The sequence below is a fragment of the Larimichthys crocea genome, chromosome XXI, assembly GCF_000972845.2.
Source record: "Larimichthys crocea isolate SSNF chromosome XXI, L_crocea_2.0, whole genome shotgun sequence".
In the NCBI taxonomy this organism is placed as follows: Eukaryota; Metazoa; Chordata; class Actinopteri; family Sciaenidae; genus Larimichthys; species Larimichthys crocea.
The window spans coordinates 3,689,480-3,706,479 of NC_040031.1; the positions used below are offsets into that span (position 1 = coordinate 3,689,480).

General features: G+C 39.6%; 2 protein-coding genes across 6 annotated transcripts in view; one reads left to right on the forward strand and one right to left on the reverse strand.

Moving 5' to 3' along the window:
• Nucleotides 1-94: 94 nt before the first annotated feature.
• hsbp1b (heat shock factor binding protein 1b) lies at nucleotides 95-5,447 on the reverse strand. Of its 2 annotated transcripts, XM_027272658.1 has the most exons (5): nucleotides 5,287-5,447; nucleotides 5,109-5,189; nucleotides 3,282-3,348; nucleotides 2,924-3,050; nucleotides 95-617 (listed from the first exon to the last, which is right to left on the reverse strand). In XM_027272658.1, exons 2-4 carry the CDS (start codon nucleotides 5,151-5,153, stop codon nucleotides 2,929-2,931), a joined length of 234 nt encoding a protein of 77 aa, XP_027128459.1. In that variant the 5' UTR covers nucleotides 5,154-5,189; nucleotides 5,287-5,447; the 3' UTR covers nucleotides 95-617; nucleotides 2,924-2,928. The 2 variants fall into 2 exon arrangements, with proteins under 2 accessions (XP_027128459.1, XP_019131720.1); XM_019276175.2 differs by lacking the exon at nucleotides 5,287-5,447 and having other exon boundaries at nucleotides 5,109-5,280.
• A 107-nt stretch (nucleotides 5,448-5,554) lies between these two features.
• Nucleotides 5,555-17,000, forward strand: part of si:dkey-246g23.2 (PQ-loop repeat-containing protein 1) — a 48,702-nt gene continuing 37,256 nt past the window's right edge. The window contains exons 1-3 of one of the 4 annotated variants that reach the window (XM_019276173.2): nucleotides 5,555-5,687; nucleotides 10,290-10,546; nucleotides 11,124-11,257. In XM_019276173.2, the coding sequence (XP_019131718.1) occupies nucleotides 10,338-10,546; nucleotides 11,124-11,257 (343 nt within the window). In that variant the 5' untranslated portion in view covers nucleotides 5,555-5,687; nucleotides 10,290-10,337. Of the gene's footprint in view, nucleotides 5,688-6,458; nucleotides 6,610-9,669; nucleotides 9,760-10,289; nucleotides 10,547-11,123; nucleotides 11,258-17,000 lie in introns of those variants that run through there. The other 3 variants (XM_019276174.2, XM_027272656.1, XM_027272657.1) reach the window with 3 other exon arrangements.

Consider the following 17,000-nt stretch of genomic DNA (forward strand, 5'->3'; position numbering starts at 1 on the left):
AAAAACACTGTAAGCACCTCAGAGTTAATTCTATTTTTAAAAATTCACTGAGCACCTTGAGTAATATTTATTATGTAACACATGACAAACAACATTGTATTAAATAGCTTTAATAGAAGAAAATCTGAATTGGAATGCATCCCACAGCTTGGTAGTAACAGTGCTGTTTGTAAAACACTGCCAACTTCAGATGTTCACTGTGCCCAATTTCCCATGTTGGTGGGGATGGAGGTTCTACTGGCCGATAGCCTGTGGGTTGTACTTCTCAGCACAGGCTAGAGCAAAGCTGTCCCTATCAGCCATCGCCTCATGGGATTTAATTAATTATGATATATGATGGCAGAGAAATAACCTCCAGGTCGGCGCACAAAATCCATAAGTTGCATTCCTGCACATGAGCATTTTAGGTTCTGAAGGGCAAATCACACTATTCTACCTTACAAATAACGTTCAGCTTTTCAAATCATTACATAACTGTAACCGTTTATCACAATATTCAATATATAAAAAAGCATTTCACACTACAACACACCAAGTCAATATGAGTCATTTTCAGAATGTAAAAGTCTGCTGCTCCTGAATTATAGGATCAACTTTACACCATGACACTTGAGAACCTGCAAGAGAGACAAAACAAATGATTTAGCAGACTGGTTCAAAGACAGAAGATGACTTCATTCATAAACACACAGGTATGCATGATGCCACATTTAAACAGGCAAAATAAGTACTCAAATGATTAATTATAGAAAATGACTCCACTTTTATTTTATAGTTTATGGATATTTGAGGACAAACACTTAAAGTGAAAATATTTTAGACCATGTTAGAAGACAAATTCCCAGTTTACCATCTCAGTTGACATTAGTAATCCAATCTTTTGATATCTATATATTCTTGAGAATGTATTAACGTACACTAGTGTAACTAGTGCCCGCACACAGTGATTACAGATAAAACAGCATCCTATGAGGAACTACAGTGCGAGTTACGGACGGCGGGTGTGTGTTTGTGTGAGAAGTGACTGCTAGCACAAGTTATATCACAACTATTTATTCCTTCGTTAAAAGAAGAGCAAAGAGCGACACTGAAGGCTTGTAGCACCCTATAATGTAATCATTTCCTGAAAATGTAATAACGCCTGAAAATGTAATAAAACCCAATAATGTAATAACTTCACCAATAATGTAATACAATATCCTGACTGATATTGTAATAACATTTTTACCAATAATACAGGGGTCATCAACTAAATTTGTCCAAGGGCCAGAATTTTTCTCGACAGACACTATCAGGGCCAGACGCTCTCGTAAAATGAAATTAATATTGTGTCCTAAGTTATATATTATTATTTCATATATCCATGTGCCTTTGAAATGTATGTTATTTTTTAGCCTTTGTCAGTGTTGACAGACTCATATTACATGTACATTAGCGAGCCACTAGGGGGCGAAAACGATATTTAAGGCTTCATATTCACGAGGCTGTCAACTCCTAACGTGGGGAGGGTGATGCAGCCAATCACAGTGAACTCACTGACATCCAGGCCGTGGTGACATGAAGCCTGCTCTCCATGGGTGGCTTGTCCCCACAAGTATGACACACTGAAGACATTGTATGTGCTCACAATGTTCGGATCAACGTACACCTGTGAAGTTGTGAAAAATTAACTAGGACTGCAGGCGCATAGGGCAGGCATAACAGCTGTCAAGCCCGATGTTAAAAATATAAGTGCTGAGGGGAAATGTCACTTCTCACATTAACCAAACGTGACTATTTCAGTCTTGTGATTTTCTTGGTTTTACTTAAGTATTTATTTGTTGGATCACAGGCTACTAGAATTTGATGTAAAGAGTAACATTTCTCATAACTGATGGCCTGTATTTGCTGATGTGCAAAGCTTGCACTTACCATGCTCTTCTGTTATATTGACGGTTGTTATTAAGACGCTGCAATAGAGCAACGCGTTTATCGTCATTTTTTTGATTGGAGGCGGGCTTTAGCATAAGCTACTTTTTTGAGGGCGTTTGTTTCATTTCACTTAAAGAAAGATGTAGAAACATGCTTTGTCCTCTTCACTAGGCTGTTCCTGAATCCAGTAATATTCTGGGGGCCAGATGGAAAGCTCTGCCGGGCCGCATGTGGCCCGCGGGCCACCAATTGACATTCACTGATGTAATACCTAATTACATTATTGGGAATCTATTACTTTTTCAGGAGGGTTTTTTTTTGTCTTGACAGATAATGTAATATATATGTTAATTTGTTCATGTTCATCAGGCCAGAGTTCCACATTTTGTGTTTTGAGAATCTAAGAATGTTATATACAAAGGATTTGAAACAACAGAAAGACTACTGTGTTAAACTGCAGACCGATTTGAAACAACAGAAAGACTACTGTGTTAAACTGCAGACCTTGAGTACCGTACAGCCATATGCACATGTGCAGATATGCAGGGACATGCAACTACATCCTGGTCTTACTGAGTGGGTGATGGACTCACCCACTCAGTATCCATTGTATATAACATTCTTAGGTTCTCAAAACAAAAAATATAGAACTCTGGCCTGAAAATGAACATATATATTACATTATCTGTCAAGTATGAAAATGTTATAAATTCCCAATAATGTAATAAGGTATTACATTATCGGTAAAGATGTTATTACAATATCAGTTAGGATATTTTATTACATTATTGGGTTTTATTTTTTTTGGTGACAAATTTTTATTACATTATTGGGTTTTATTACATTTTCAGGAAATTATTACATTTTAGGGTGCTACATGGCTTTTCTTGCTAGAAAAAAGTTAGAAAATTTGCCCATGATAACTGGTGTCCATCCAATCAAGTCCTCAATTGTCTGTCTTTTTCAAACAGTTTCCAACGACATCCCAAATGGTTCTATGTAACAAACTTACTTTTATTATGAGCCCTGACCCTCTTTAGCCTTTTCCGGTGTTGCTTCGATCTCTTCAACACCTGCCTGGGTCATCAGGTCAGCGATGTTCTTCTCCAAGTCATCAATACGCGTGCTCATCTCATCAAGTGGAGAAGCAGTTAAGGAACATAATCAGCAGAAGAACACTCAAACTTACTCTGTAAGGTTCAAAATAACGTACAGGTCAGTCTGTACTTTGATTATCAAAGGTAAATGTAGAGGAAGTCAAAGAGATGAGGATGCAAGAAGTCACCATTGCGACATTAAAATTCTGAACCTTAATGCACTTCAATCAATTAATAAAAGCTGCTGTTTTTATAGACTATTTGTCAGGATATTCCTCCCGATGATCTGGTCTGACATGGTCTGAAACTTGTCCTGCATCTGTTGCAGCAGAGTCTGGACCTGTGAAACAAACGGCACAAATACAGTGAGTGCAACGATAAAGCCGCAGATAAATAAAGAGGGTTGCTTCACTGAAGATGGCAGTCATACACTGAATTTACTGTTGTCATGGTTTCTGTACTTTCTAAGAGCAGCCTCAATAAATAAATATCATAGAAACCAAACACTAATGCACAAAAGAAAATGACTCTTTGAGATTTAATGTTCTGATTGCACCAAGGTTCAATACAACTATGAAATATTAATTAATTTTCACCTCACTGTGTTCTTATTGGAGATTCCTGATTGGATATGAACCAGTCACATATGCCGTTTCACTTTTACACACTTGATGGCGCCATTACACAAGAAAACTTTCAGATTGGTGTGATCTTAGAGACCCAAAAATATGCGTCATTACAACTGTTAGCCAGAGAGAACACCTGGTTACCTGCAGCTTCCTTATGTCCTTGGAAAAGGATGATCTTGCCTGAAGAAGCTCCCTACCGCTCTCACAATAACAATTCCTTTTTTTCTCTATTCACTCAGCGCCTGGGACGGAGACTTTCGCTGCTAGTCCCTGAGACAAAAAAGTGTTTTCTCTCCAAACTCCCATGACTTATGTTTTGCTCTCAGATTCATAATAGTAATGTTTTCTTCAACTTAAATGAACACAACTTGTCCCAATAATATGATTGCTTTGAGTTTTATAAACATATCTGTGATAAAACATTGTTTAAAAACACATACAACACAGAAAATATGTAGATACAACAGTACCAGTTCAATCTGAGGTGGACATAACGGGGAGACTTTGGGTAATAACACTGTCAGTGCACTATTCATAACCTCTGCCACTTCAGAACATCAGCATTCAGACTCTAATGCACCATGCCTGCAGTCTGTGCATGGTTTTAAAAAAAGCAGCATGTTAACAGAAGTATCCAGTTTCCTTGACAACAATGTAAGCTCAGTAACCATGGGAGATGATTAAATCACTGTAAAGTAAAGCCATGACAGTCTGTACTGATGCAGTTTCTGTCTGTGCCCTCAGACACTGATCAATAGTTTTAATTTCAAATGTTAAAGAACCTCAAGAGGCAGGATGATGAAATGAAGGTCATTATACATATAATATAGTGATATATAAATAGAAACATCTATGACTAGGCGGTGAAAGGTTTGGAGGGGACTTTTACTTTCTTTACTCGAACACATTAGTGTATAGAAAGATAAAGAGCATAGGAAAAATGAATAAAACTAATACAGGGGCCTGGTTAAAGGTTTGGTTAGGTTAGGGAGGGGGGGGCAGCCATCGTCTTTTACTGATGCTCATCTCCATGACAACACTCAGAAACATTACCTCAGCTGTATTTGCCATATAACAGAAGAAGTACAGCTCCACTTGCACAATGAAAAAGCACATTATTCAACACGATACAACTTTACAATTAGATATACACTAACAGAACAAGTGCGTGTGCATATATAAGCATATATAACTTCTGTTTATGTAATGCTACGCGGGCTCTCGGTTGTGGTGTAGTGATGTCATAACATTAGCAGACCAACTGACCATTACATAACGTGGTGTAGCTAAACAACAGTCAGGGTGGTCTGTAACCTGTTTCAGCACACAAACAAACAAACAAACAAATAAACAAAACAGCATGAAATGCTACTCGTGCGCATGTCATGCTAACTGTGTGCCCATTAGCATTCTTATTGCCTTTGCTAAGCTAGGCTAGGCTAGCGCAGCTAACTCGAGCACCACGACTCACCACGTTGGTGAGGTCCTGCACCGACTTGGGGTCCGTCTCAGCCATGTCGTCGTGTGGATGAATATCAGTGCCTCAACAGTACTAAAATTTTAGGGGGAAAAAAAAGTCGTCTGCCGATTATTTTTTTGCTATCAGCTTTGAAACAGAAATAGATAGCAGAGTCCCTCGCACCACCCACCGCACAGTCAGCTGTTCTCAAACACGGAGGCTCTCGCGAGAGCAGGGACGGCGTGTACAGTACTTAGTAGTTTTTGTTTACCTCCTTATGTCCTCAGTGAGTTTCATTCATTAAAAGTGTTTGTTTCGTTTTTTCGACAACCAGCATGTTTAATGCGGGAATTTTGTTAAGTCTGAAAATAATACCCAACAACAACTATTCGTGCGCGCGCGTGTTTGTTTGTGTGTGTGTGTGTGTGTGCGTGCCTGCGCGTGCACCCCCTCCTCCTCCTCCTCCTCCTCCTCCTCTGTTGAGTTTAGGATTTGAAAGTTGGAGCTGCCAGGGAACTCAGTGTGTCCTGTACGCAGAAACATTCGTGCGCTGGTTGGTGTTTTGATAAGGTGGAGGAAAAGTGGATGAAGGTAAGTGAAGTCGTCCATAAATGATATAAATTGTAAATTCTTCAACTTCGGCAGGCATACAGTCTGTAACAGGAGCTATAATTACACGAAAAGACCCCCCCGGGGGCATTATGCGTGTTTCGAGCACTGCTTTGAAAACAAAAAAATACTCTTTAAGAACAAAGTCAGAGGACTTTTGTTTACAGGTTTGAGATAAGTATTTTGCTTAGAGTTGTGAATTCGACATTGTGCATGTTAAACATACTCATGCACAGTAATATTAATGGAACCAGTCGGTGTACTAGCTGCTTCTTTGAGGGCAGTACTGTACTCAAGTGTAGTTGCCCAGTAGCCCAATGCTGATGCCTGTATGTTCAGGCATGTTAGTGACCCAACCCCAGGAAGCTATGCTTTGCTTACATAACAGAGCCTGCTCTGTGTCCCAACATATTGGTTGATAGGCTACTCATAACAAGCAGAAGGAAATAGCTGAGGACTCCCTTCTATTGTTAAATCGCTGAGTAATGTTTAACTGTAGGAAACTTGTTACAAAGACATTTATGGGTTGTGTTCAAGTGTTGCTCTGCAGTTTTACCTTCACTTTCCATTGTTAATGATCAGAACCTGTTAAAATGTTCTACAGACTTAACAGGGAGACATACACTGAGGTGTAAATATCTAAGAGATTTGTCTCTCGGTCAACCAGATCCATCCGTCTGGTTCTCTCTCTCAGAGCAGTGAAGGCAGATATTGGTGTCCTTATGTCCTTACTTACAGCTGAGTAGAAATAACAGATGTCTAATGAGTAATCAGACACTGTTCATCTCTGGGATGACTCTCTGTACTCCCGAGTGCAGCTGCGTCTACTGTTGTGTTGAAGTAGCCTTTAATCAGCAATCACACCAAGGGTGTGATAAGAAGTTACCGTCAGAAGAACCTGTTGGTGAGGTTTTTTTATTTCTACTTTCGTAGTGTGTGAAGCAAGGGTTGACTGGCTCTCTAAGCTATACCAGGTGACTCGTCAGCTGACACTAACACTGCCAAATATGTGTGGGAACTTTATGTTATAGGTGGGTCTCTGTTTTAGATTTGGCAATGAAAATAATAACTTAAAGTGACATTATTATTATTATTATTACACAGCATAAGAATCACACCACAGTCATTTTCTGTACTTCTCACTATTTGAAGGCACACTGGCTCTTACATTAGACATGTCCACATGCTATTTCCTCTTGCAGTGAGCTGTTTATCAGTGACAGAAAATCACAATGTGTGAAATGTAATGAATCACTATTTTTCATATATTTCATATTCATAAATTTCTGACATTGCCCCGTCATAAAGTGATATTATCAGCTCCCCAACTCGCCCTGCTAACACCATTATTTTAAGGATTAGAGTATCTGGAGCTTGTTAATAATATGTGTTTAACAGTGTGAACACAGAGTTAGTGAATAACCCGTAATCTAATTAAAGTGATTCAATCCTGCTTACTCTCTGCCTGCGGGTCCTGTGTAATACACAGACCAGTGTTATGAGTGACTCAGATAAAATGGTTTGTCAGCGGTGAGTTCTACTAGTTTGACTGAATGATGATGGCAGATATAGAGGTGGTGCTGTTAAGTATTGTATGGGTGTAACATTAATGTAGGTGGTCATTAAATCAGCTGGAATACAACTGTGGGAAACCCTAGTGTAGAATCAGTTTGTGTACAGTATGTATGTTCACCTGCTGAACCACTTCTATGCTTCAGCTGTAACCACCTCTGCCTGTACAGTGCATGAGTGTATATACTGCATGTGGGCTAGAACTTTATTAACTTTTAACAATTTAATTACTAATATATAAATCGCTCTATAAGTTAATTATAAAAAGCAAGGAAGCAAAGCAAAGTTTTGAAGTTTTAATCGCCAAATGTTTTACTAAATGAATAAAACAATTAAAGATCAGCAATTACAGCGGACAGACTACTTAGTCAGCCGAGTCCACACTACAGGATATAATCCTCATCTACTGATTTTAGACTCTGTTCCTCAGAGGAAAAAGTTTGCTCTGTGCTTGAAATTGACGTTATCTGAGCGCTCACAGATGCTGTACAGTGAAAGGAATGGGAAGGAGCAGTGGATCAGCAGCTGGAAACCAGGGGGCAAATGCATGGGAATTAGACTTTGGGAGTAAGAAGAACACAGTTAGCATTTACATCTTGGGCAAACATAAGTTAGGGGTTAGTAACTGGCTCTATTAAAACCATGCCGTACTCTAGAAGAAGTAAGTGTCAATCTAAACCTGTTAAAAAGGTAGTCAGTCTTCAGGCTGGAGGTGTATAGGCATCAGACCTGCACTCACACAGGAGGTTATGGATGTATAAGGACGTCATAGTTCTCTTAATCACCATAGCTGGCTCTGAACATATAGTGGACCTGAAAACCAACATCTTGTTTGCAAGAATGTCAAATGCATTTTCTTCCACTCTCTGTGTCCTAGAGAGGCATCATTATGTTGGAGTTGAGCAAAGGCACAGGTGGAGGAAAGTTCAGGAGGCCCCCGATTTTATCGCTTTGAGCAGGTCATAGTGAGTGAACAGTTCAGACTCTCCCTCAGGTACTCCCCCACTTGTATAAATTAACACAAAACTGCCGCTATTTTAACAGAGGAAATGCCCTTCAAATTATAGTCAAGGCTGCCTAGAGGTTTTATGCGAATTGCACCAAGGCAATGTGGAAATTGTCATTTCAGTTTCAAGTCCAATTTCAAGTCCAAGGCTGTTGTTCAGTATTCTGCCTCTGCTGATGATGATGAAAAGTTAAGGTTAAGGTTAGGAGTGAATCTTAATTTGCCACAGATGGTAAAAAATATTTCAACAGTAGAAATAATTTCTCAAATCAATAATAGCAGTACCCTACAGATTTTAACAGAGAGTATATTATCTTCCACAGTAGCCTAATGTTGTTTCATGACCTGATCCAGAACAGATTTCCAGAAGAATCTGTGAAATAGTGCTGGTCCCAATTCTGTACTGGTTCCTGAGAGACTTTCTATTTCACCTATATTACAAATAAAATGATTGCAAAATAATATAGAGAAACAGACGTTCAAAATAAACAATAGCTAAATCACAGTGTGATGTTATCTTGATGGCTCTGGTAGAACTACCTGTTGCCAATAACCACAGGGTCAAAAATAGACAGTCTCCCTGATTTATTGCTCATTTTTGTGTGCTGCTTGGTTATGAGGAGTTCAGCTATTCCCAACAAGACATCAACCTCCTCTGCTGTCGTCTGCAGCAGCTCCCTAAATTGAAGTCTTGCCATTTATTTATTGACACACTGGAATACACACATGCTTTTCAGTGTCACTTGCTGAAGCATAATATGTTTTCATATTTATTCATCTCTCTGCAGAAGAGACAAGCATTGCTGCCTGTGTATCGCAGTCCATTCTCTCACCTATTCTTTCTTTTTATTCAGTGTTTTTTGGACACAACTTAGACCACTTGTTTCATGCAGGCGTCCACTTTGAAGGGAAAAAAACAGTGTGGAGACCAGACAGATATCAGAGACCAGAGTGTAGTGTGTAAACTACAGATTACGAAAGGAAGGAAGGAAAGTTGTGTAGTGTGTATAGCAGAGATATCTGACAACTTTGAAAGTCATTAGTCATAGTGTGGCAGAGGCATAATAAGTGAAGATCTGTAGTCTGAATGGTTTGAAAGCAATGGAAACCTAAACAAAATGTAGGAAAGGGAAATACAAGTTAAAAACATTAAGAGATTTTGAGCTGGTGGCTGGTGCAACAACAGGCATTTTTATGTTACAGTAGTTAAAATCTGGATTTGTGTTAAAATGTGTTGATGATATCACTGTCTATATATTTATCAAGTTTGATAAATATATATGCAATGTTATCATGCATCTTGGTATTATGTTATGTAAGTCCTTACCAACACTGAACAAAATGCCATAGTATTAGGAGTTTCAAAACCAAACGAATCTTATTTCTATGGAAACATACATGTACAACAGGTTGAGCCACCTACACAAGGTGACCCTCAACATCAAGAAAGATCATCTGTTCTTCTTAGGTATTTGTGTAAGTGTTATTTAAGTGTTTGTCCTTAACTGCAGTGCTTAGTAACTGCGTATTTTAAGCTAAAATGTAGAGAGCTTGATACTGTTTAACTGGGAAACTCTTTAATGAGTAAGAGTCATGTACACGGTACTAACACATTGTAAACACCTGAAACCCGTATGCTGTATTGTTGCTGCTGCTATATATATTCTAAAAATATCTAAGTTTTATTTTCTCTAACTCTAAAGATATGTTAAAGATGCACAAGTTTGGCCATTAGACCAAAACCATTGTCTTAATTAGATTAGATTTAATTCGATTTTGTTTTTTGTGAGAGAGAGTATTGTGTAGCCAGCAGCGACAGCAAAAAAAACGAGCTGATCCATACATAACTGACCTATTTAAATGTAATCACCTTAAGTTTTAATGCTGGGGGTAATGCTTTGGGAATGTTAATTTCAGGCCCTGTTACCGACCTCTGGTTACATCATAATATCCATCAGTGAAAACTTTACCAATATTATTTTGATAGTCATTTTGCTGTCTTGCAGGTGCAACCTCTCAACCCCTCTGGACACCCCTGAGCGTCTCTCAGTGTGATGGATGAAGAGGTGGTTCTGCAGGAGGAGGACTTGGAGGGCTCCTGGACGTTGCTGTCCTCGCTGGCGTCCTGTATCATGGTGTTTGGGGGAGCCCTGCCATATGTGCCACAGTACCAAGAGATCCAGAAGAGCAGCAACAGCGAAGGTTTCTCCACCAGGGTCTGCCTGGTGCTGCTCATAGCCAACATCCTGCGGATCTTCTTCTGGTGAGAAGGACACAGGCGGGGGGCCTTGTTTGTATATGATATGAGTTCTATCTTCTCTGACTTTTTCTTGCTTCTTTCTTGCTTTAGTTTTTTTTCCCCTTTGGGGGGATTTAAAAGGTCAATCCTTAGATCACCCTTGGTGTCAGAAATAAATGGAATAGGAAAAAAAAATCACAGAATACAATGAGATGTATTATATCATCTGTACCATAGGCTGTTCACTTTGAGGCTTTTTCTCAAATGGTTTTACACATCAGGGAGCACAGGTCATCGCTCTGACTGAGAATTTAATAGATTTTTTTATAGAATCTGGTTAAAGCATTGTATTATTTATAAAGTCTTTCTGTGCTGTTTATAGCCTGCATGACTTGTCCTGTAATAAAACCCACAGAATTGAGCAGAACAGTCGTGTGTGTGTTAACTGTGGTGTTTTTTTTTACCTTGTTTATTTGTTGTTATTATTACTTTCATTTCAAATTTCATATAAATGTGTTGTCTACACTTTATTTTTAGATTACATTCTATAGGTTCCCTCCATCTTGGAATACGATTGATGTTTCTGTTTGTTTCCTTGCAGGATAGGGAAACAGTTTGAGCTCACCCTGCTTCTCCAGAGTGTGGTCATGATCATCACCATGTTTGCCATGCTCCACCTCTGCTGCACAGTCCAAAACACCAACCGAGTTAGCACCAAGCAACACCGACTTTCAGGTAACCAGCTGTGTGTCAAATGACACAACAGCATAATCACTGTCCTTTATATAGTGTCATTACAAATCATTTAAAGGTAGTAGATCACATATCAGTATAGCACAGCTCTGTGTCAGCAGTTTGGATGCCAAATGCTTCAACTCCTACTTCTTGCCAAAAGAGGGGGCCATTGGTAAAGCTTAGATGGCAAGGCTGCTGATTTCACAATGCCTTCTCTCTGGCACCCAGTTATTTACCAGCAACCTTATATCTATTTGCCGTTTTCTGAACGGTTAGTTTAAGCTCCTTGTCTAGATGTGAAAACAAATGCTGCCGTATGCTGGTTATGCTAAAACCCAAAGGATAAAAAATGATGGTGTCATAGATATTAAGATCTGTAAGAAAGTGCAAGGCAAAGCACAAATGTCTTGTGGATATATTAGTTGCTGTACTGTCACACATAAGATTAGTTTGTTCCTGGCATGACTGTGTGTGTCTTTGTGTGTGTGGTGGAAGGAGAAAGTCGATGAGGCATCTTTGCAGGGTGAGGGAGAATTGAAGAGGGGATGGAGAGGACTAAGATTAAGCAAAACAATATCAGCATACATCGTGCAGTGTGTGTGTGTGTGTGTTTGTGTGTGTGTGATGTCTGCAGTGGGAGTGAGCCCATCCAAGATTATTTCCAGGGACACTCTTTATAGGGAGCTGTCTTTTATGGGTAATTTGTATTTTTTACAGACGCTCAAGTTGATTGCTTTTGCAAATAGGCTGACAGACATTCAAGTACAATTTTTATTAGATTACAGCCAGTGTAAGGAGTGAAACTGAATGATGGAATCTTGTAATACTCTGATCAAACAGGGCAGAATGCAATATTAAGACAGGCATTATGATAAGTGATTTTATGGTGATTTATTTATGAGAAGGGAGATATTTTTTATTCAGAATTTTTTAAAACTGCATCAGTTTGTGTCGCTGTCAGTGTTGTTTCTTTTAAAGCGAGGAACTAGAGACTGCATGTGCTTGGACATGAGAGCAATGATCATAGGCATCTGTGCTTTAGCAAAGAGGTGGTGTATTACTCATCATGAGCCATTTTTTTATTAATAAGACCCACGCTTAAACTTTTTCATGGCAAATACAAACATTCATGAGACTGGTAGTGGTTTGCTTGTTTTCTCTGAGGGTGGATGCTTTATATCTCTCTGTGCTCAGTATTTGTACACATACATGTAGCACAATAGCCACTGCTAAGACTCAAATCTTCTCACTTTGTCCGCTGTGACCTCGGGTACTAAAATGCAGCATGACCACCCTCTTACATCAGGCCCCCTCCCAACTCCGTTCTCTCTCCGAGGTCCGGTTTCACAGTGCACAAGTACGATGGGGGGATGGTGGGGTCAGGACAAGAATAAATCAGAACAGCCTTTCGTCCTAACTGTCCACTCCTCCCTCCGTCTCTCCGTCGCTAAGTCTTTCCAGCAGATCAGGGTCATAGCCATGCAAAGTAGTTTATTCTCCCCAAGATACATGTTGGCATGATTTCTAGCTATTTTTGGAGATCTTTCATGAGCTTTCTTTCTTGACATTTCTCCTCAGCCCAGCATCCTTCTCTGCTCTTTATCTTTCTCTTCTTTCACCTAACTTCTTTTTTTCCCACCTTCCTCCACTGTTCTTCTTTCTGTCCTTCTTGTTCTTCCTTCATCTTCTCCTCCCACCTCTCCTCCTCCACTTCCTTCCTCTAACTTCTCCTTTCATACGGGATATCTGAGACTAAAGTCCATGGGTGCCATACCAGGGTCAGCCTATGATCCCACTGCCTGCCTGCCAACACCTGTTCCCTACTCAGTGACCTAATTTTTCCAGGTCCTAAAGACACACACACACACACACACACACACACACACACACACACACACACAGAAAAACGCAAGCTGAAAATGACACTGAATTTGTTTGTACCTGTTACGTTCTGTTCCTGGTGATTGTGCTCTTTCCCTCCATCTTCCTGTTGTTCTGGTTACCATTTTCCACACTTGTGAAAGCATTTCTTGCCATGGATGCATTACCATAGGTTACAGAAGAAATAAGGAATGCTGCTTTAATTCATGCATTCATATTTTTGCAAAATGCAGCTAGCTATCCATTGTTGCAGAGACCACAAAGATTGCTTAAAATTTTTATATATTGGCTTTTTGCAAAGTAGGTTTGTTTGTTTGAGTCCAGCCTGTGTTTGATTGCCCCCCCCTCTCCCTAAACCTGCTGGACCGCATTCCTACTTGTTTAATGCTGTTTTTAACCATGGTACATTTGCACAATGCTTTCCTCAACAAAGTTGGTGTTTACCACTGATGCCAGGAAACAATGCTGGATCCCTGTCTAAAAAAAAAGAAGAAAAAAAGTGGCAAACAATGAATGGCTGGAGCCATGATCAAATGACTGAAAGGAGTGTGGTTCACAAAGAAGGAAACACGAACCCTCTCCTAGGACCGAAATGTTATGTAGCATCAAATCAGGCTTATTATGTTATTTAACTGTTGTGTAATAGTGTCATATCATATCCTGTTTTCTTGTTAGCAATACAAGAACAGCAGTAATGATGGCGTGTGATCAGGAATTTCCTGCTTGTGTGAGTGTTGTATTCTCATACGTCAAATCACCTTTTCAGGTTGGACAAACTGTCTGTATAAAATTTAAACACACATACATGTACCATAAACTGCTTTTTTGTGTTTTTGATGTTCATGTTCAAGTTGTCTGACATTGTAAAATTATGCACACCTTTTTTTTCTCTTGATCTAAAATCGACGATGCTTTTCCAAGAAGGCACAAACTACCTATGGGACCAACACCAGCCAACATGAACGCACTGAAAGTGGAGAGTTTAGTCAAGTGTCGTCTTTTCATTTAAGTGGAAGCTGAGAGAAAATCATCATAATTAGATAGAACTAGAGTTTTCTAGCCAGGTCACCTTCATTATCATTAATGAGCAAGCATGGGTATCTTTGTGTGTCTGTGTGTGTGTGTGTTGGCATCTCTACATCCAGCTGATTGCTGCTTTAATTTGGGGATGGTGCTGTATAGTACAGAGAGAAAGGTCAGCAAAAACAGGCACTGTTTTTGACCTGTGTCAGCAACTCCATAAATATGTAGATATTTAAAAGGGTAGATGTGTTCTGAATTTATTTAGTGCTGAAAAAATAATTGGCTGCCAGGTATGAGTTATCATCGCTGGCTTTTGGTTCATGAACCTAGTGAAAGTAATATGTTGGTGAATTATAGACCTAAAATTGGAGCTTCATCCACCGAGTCGTTCTAATGGTCTCTACACTGAGCTGACTCAGAGTTATGACTTTGCATCGACTTCCACTGGCGGCCCCAGGGTGCCACATTAGCAGCGCTGGCCTTATGATACAGGGATTTAGAGGCCGATAGGGGGCTGAGGGAGGGGGAGAATATGAGCAAAGGCAAATGTGACCTCAGGCTAAAGTGTCAGATTCGGTGCAATGAAAGCAGGGAGTAGATTTGAACAAGTAGAGAGTGTGAGGACTGGGCAAACAGAGTAAGGGCAAATTGGGACATTCTTGGTGCTTCCATGTAGTTTTCTGTGAATTATTTAAGCGTTAAAAATTAATCTGAGAAACCAGAAGTTGATCTTACAACAAAGGGTGGAACAACATCCTCCCCTACTGGTTTGTTTGTGTAAAGCACAGCCTATTTAAAACACATCTCAGCGCTAAAGTTTTTAAAAATTTGTAACCTGTACATGTATTTTATATTCTCTACATTATTTTTCCACATTTAACCAGCCGACACACTCATCTCTCGCCTACAACACTGCTTTGTGAGTCACCTACCAGGGCCACAATTGCTTTTTAACGTCCTGTCTATGAGAGCCAGCGAAAGCTTACCAGACTATAAACAGAGGAAGAGAAGGGACTCTTGATAGCTGATGTTGACCCTGTGGTCATCCTTAAAACCGTTGGCACTTAAGTGGTGAAAGCTATTTCAATTTGCTCCAGATAACCTCTTTGGGAGAGGTTAGAGACAAACAGACATTGGACTCGTGATAGGAATTGTTTAAAGAATGTGTGCTCAGTGTGCTAATTCATTGTCAGTAATGTTGCAAAATGAATTTTCATTCGACTTTTATAAACCCAGGGAAGAACAAATGAGCACATGCGTCTTTTTCCTGCGACTTATTGCCTCATAAATTCCCACCAGCTCTCTGCTGCTCTGCACTGAGCAATCGTGACTAACTGGAATCGTTCAGGCTGTCACGCAGCGAAAAATTCATTGAGGAGCAACCAATTTGATTTCAGGAGTATACCTTTTAAAATAAATGACTGAATCAATAGACACATAACTGCTGTTGGGGCCAACTTGATGGTGAGGGAAAGCTGAACATTTTACTTTTCACTTTCAGTTCACATCTTTTCTTGGCTGCACCCAAATGTGAACCTTCACAGTCTTGAGGCTGCTGCCTGAGCTAATTACGTTACTATCCACATGACATTCTTGTACAGTATTAGTGAATTGTGCTTGTACATTTTGAAATTGTAGGTACATTTCCTCGGATTAATATATGACCTTTAACAGTACTTGAAGACACAATCGGGGCTAAATTTATACGATTTCTTGGTCTGTGTCTGTGGTGAGGCTTTTGCACTTACATACTGCACGTGCGTTGCATTTATTTCTGACTTTGACCCAATACACTGTCACGGTAAGGTAATTACTGAATGGTGCAGTGCAGAATGTGATGACTCTGCCACTCATCCTTATCTGCAACACTGCAGTGGGACAAATCAGGTGTAACAAACACAAGCACGCGCACAGACACACACACACACACACACACACACACAAAATGTGCAACCCAACCATTTGCATATCTACAACACACAAAAGTATTTTGCTCATTTTCAACGTCAAGTGTGTTTAATTAAACCCTTGATAACAGCAAAGTTTAATTAGCAAGGCAAATGAAGTCAGGTAGGTGAGAGGTGCTTAATTAGCAGTCGAGCTTATTGGATAACTTGGGTGGAATGTTTAAAAAATGGAAATAAAATAACAAATCTCTGAGGGAGTATTTGCTGTGATAATTTTTGTTTCATTTTTTTCATTTTCAGAAGGTCACATAAAACCAGCAATGTGAAAATCTTTTGGAAACCGAAGATAAGTCATGTAATTACCTTTTTGGTTTTTATAAAACAGTTTTTTGTTTTCTTTTCTGTGTCTCTTAATTATGTGATACATTTGGTAGGATAAGCGGTGGCATTTTGGTGAAAAGAAAATTGAGTGACTTTTGTCTGATAGCTAAGGCGGGCATGTGACCCCCAGGAGCTGTTTGTTGTTTTCATGTCCTGAAATGACAAATATAACTGCAGGCACACAGACACACACACATCCAAAGTGTGTGTGTGTGTGTGTGTGTGTGTGTGTGTGTGTGTGTGTGTGTGTGTGTGTGTGTGTGTGTGTGTGATACATAAGATAAACCAAAGTTAATGACTGAATTCCACTTAGCTGCTACAGTTTCAGGGCATTAATAGAACTGAACCATCTTTAATGTTATTAGTAACATTTGTGCCATTCTCGCTGTGACAAGTCAGAATGTTTGCTGTGTCCTCGTGTTGTCCCCCGTACCTCATTGTACATCATTACCTCAGTCTACCCTTCAGTCTACCTTGTTGTCTGTTCTGACACGGGACAAATTTTATGTTCCAGTTTTGTCCTACTGTGGTAATTTATGTAACTTGTACAT

Excerpts from the sequence above, each read along its gene's own strand:
- hsbp1b (XM_027272658.1), bottom strand. The coding sequence starts at position 5,153 with ATGGCTGAGACGGACCCCAAGTCGGTGCAGGACCTCACCAACGTG. Across the intron at positions 3,349-5,108 it reads TGCAGGACCTCACCAACGTG|GTCCAGACTCTGCTGCAACA; the intron begins GTGAGTCGTGGT and ends TTTGTTTCACAG. Across the intron at positions 3,051-3,281 it reads AGACCAGATCATCGGGAGGA|TTGATGAGATGAGCACGCGT; the intron begins ATATCCTGACAA and ends CTGCTTCTCCAC.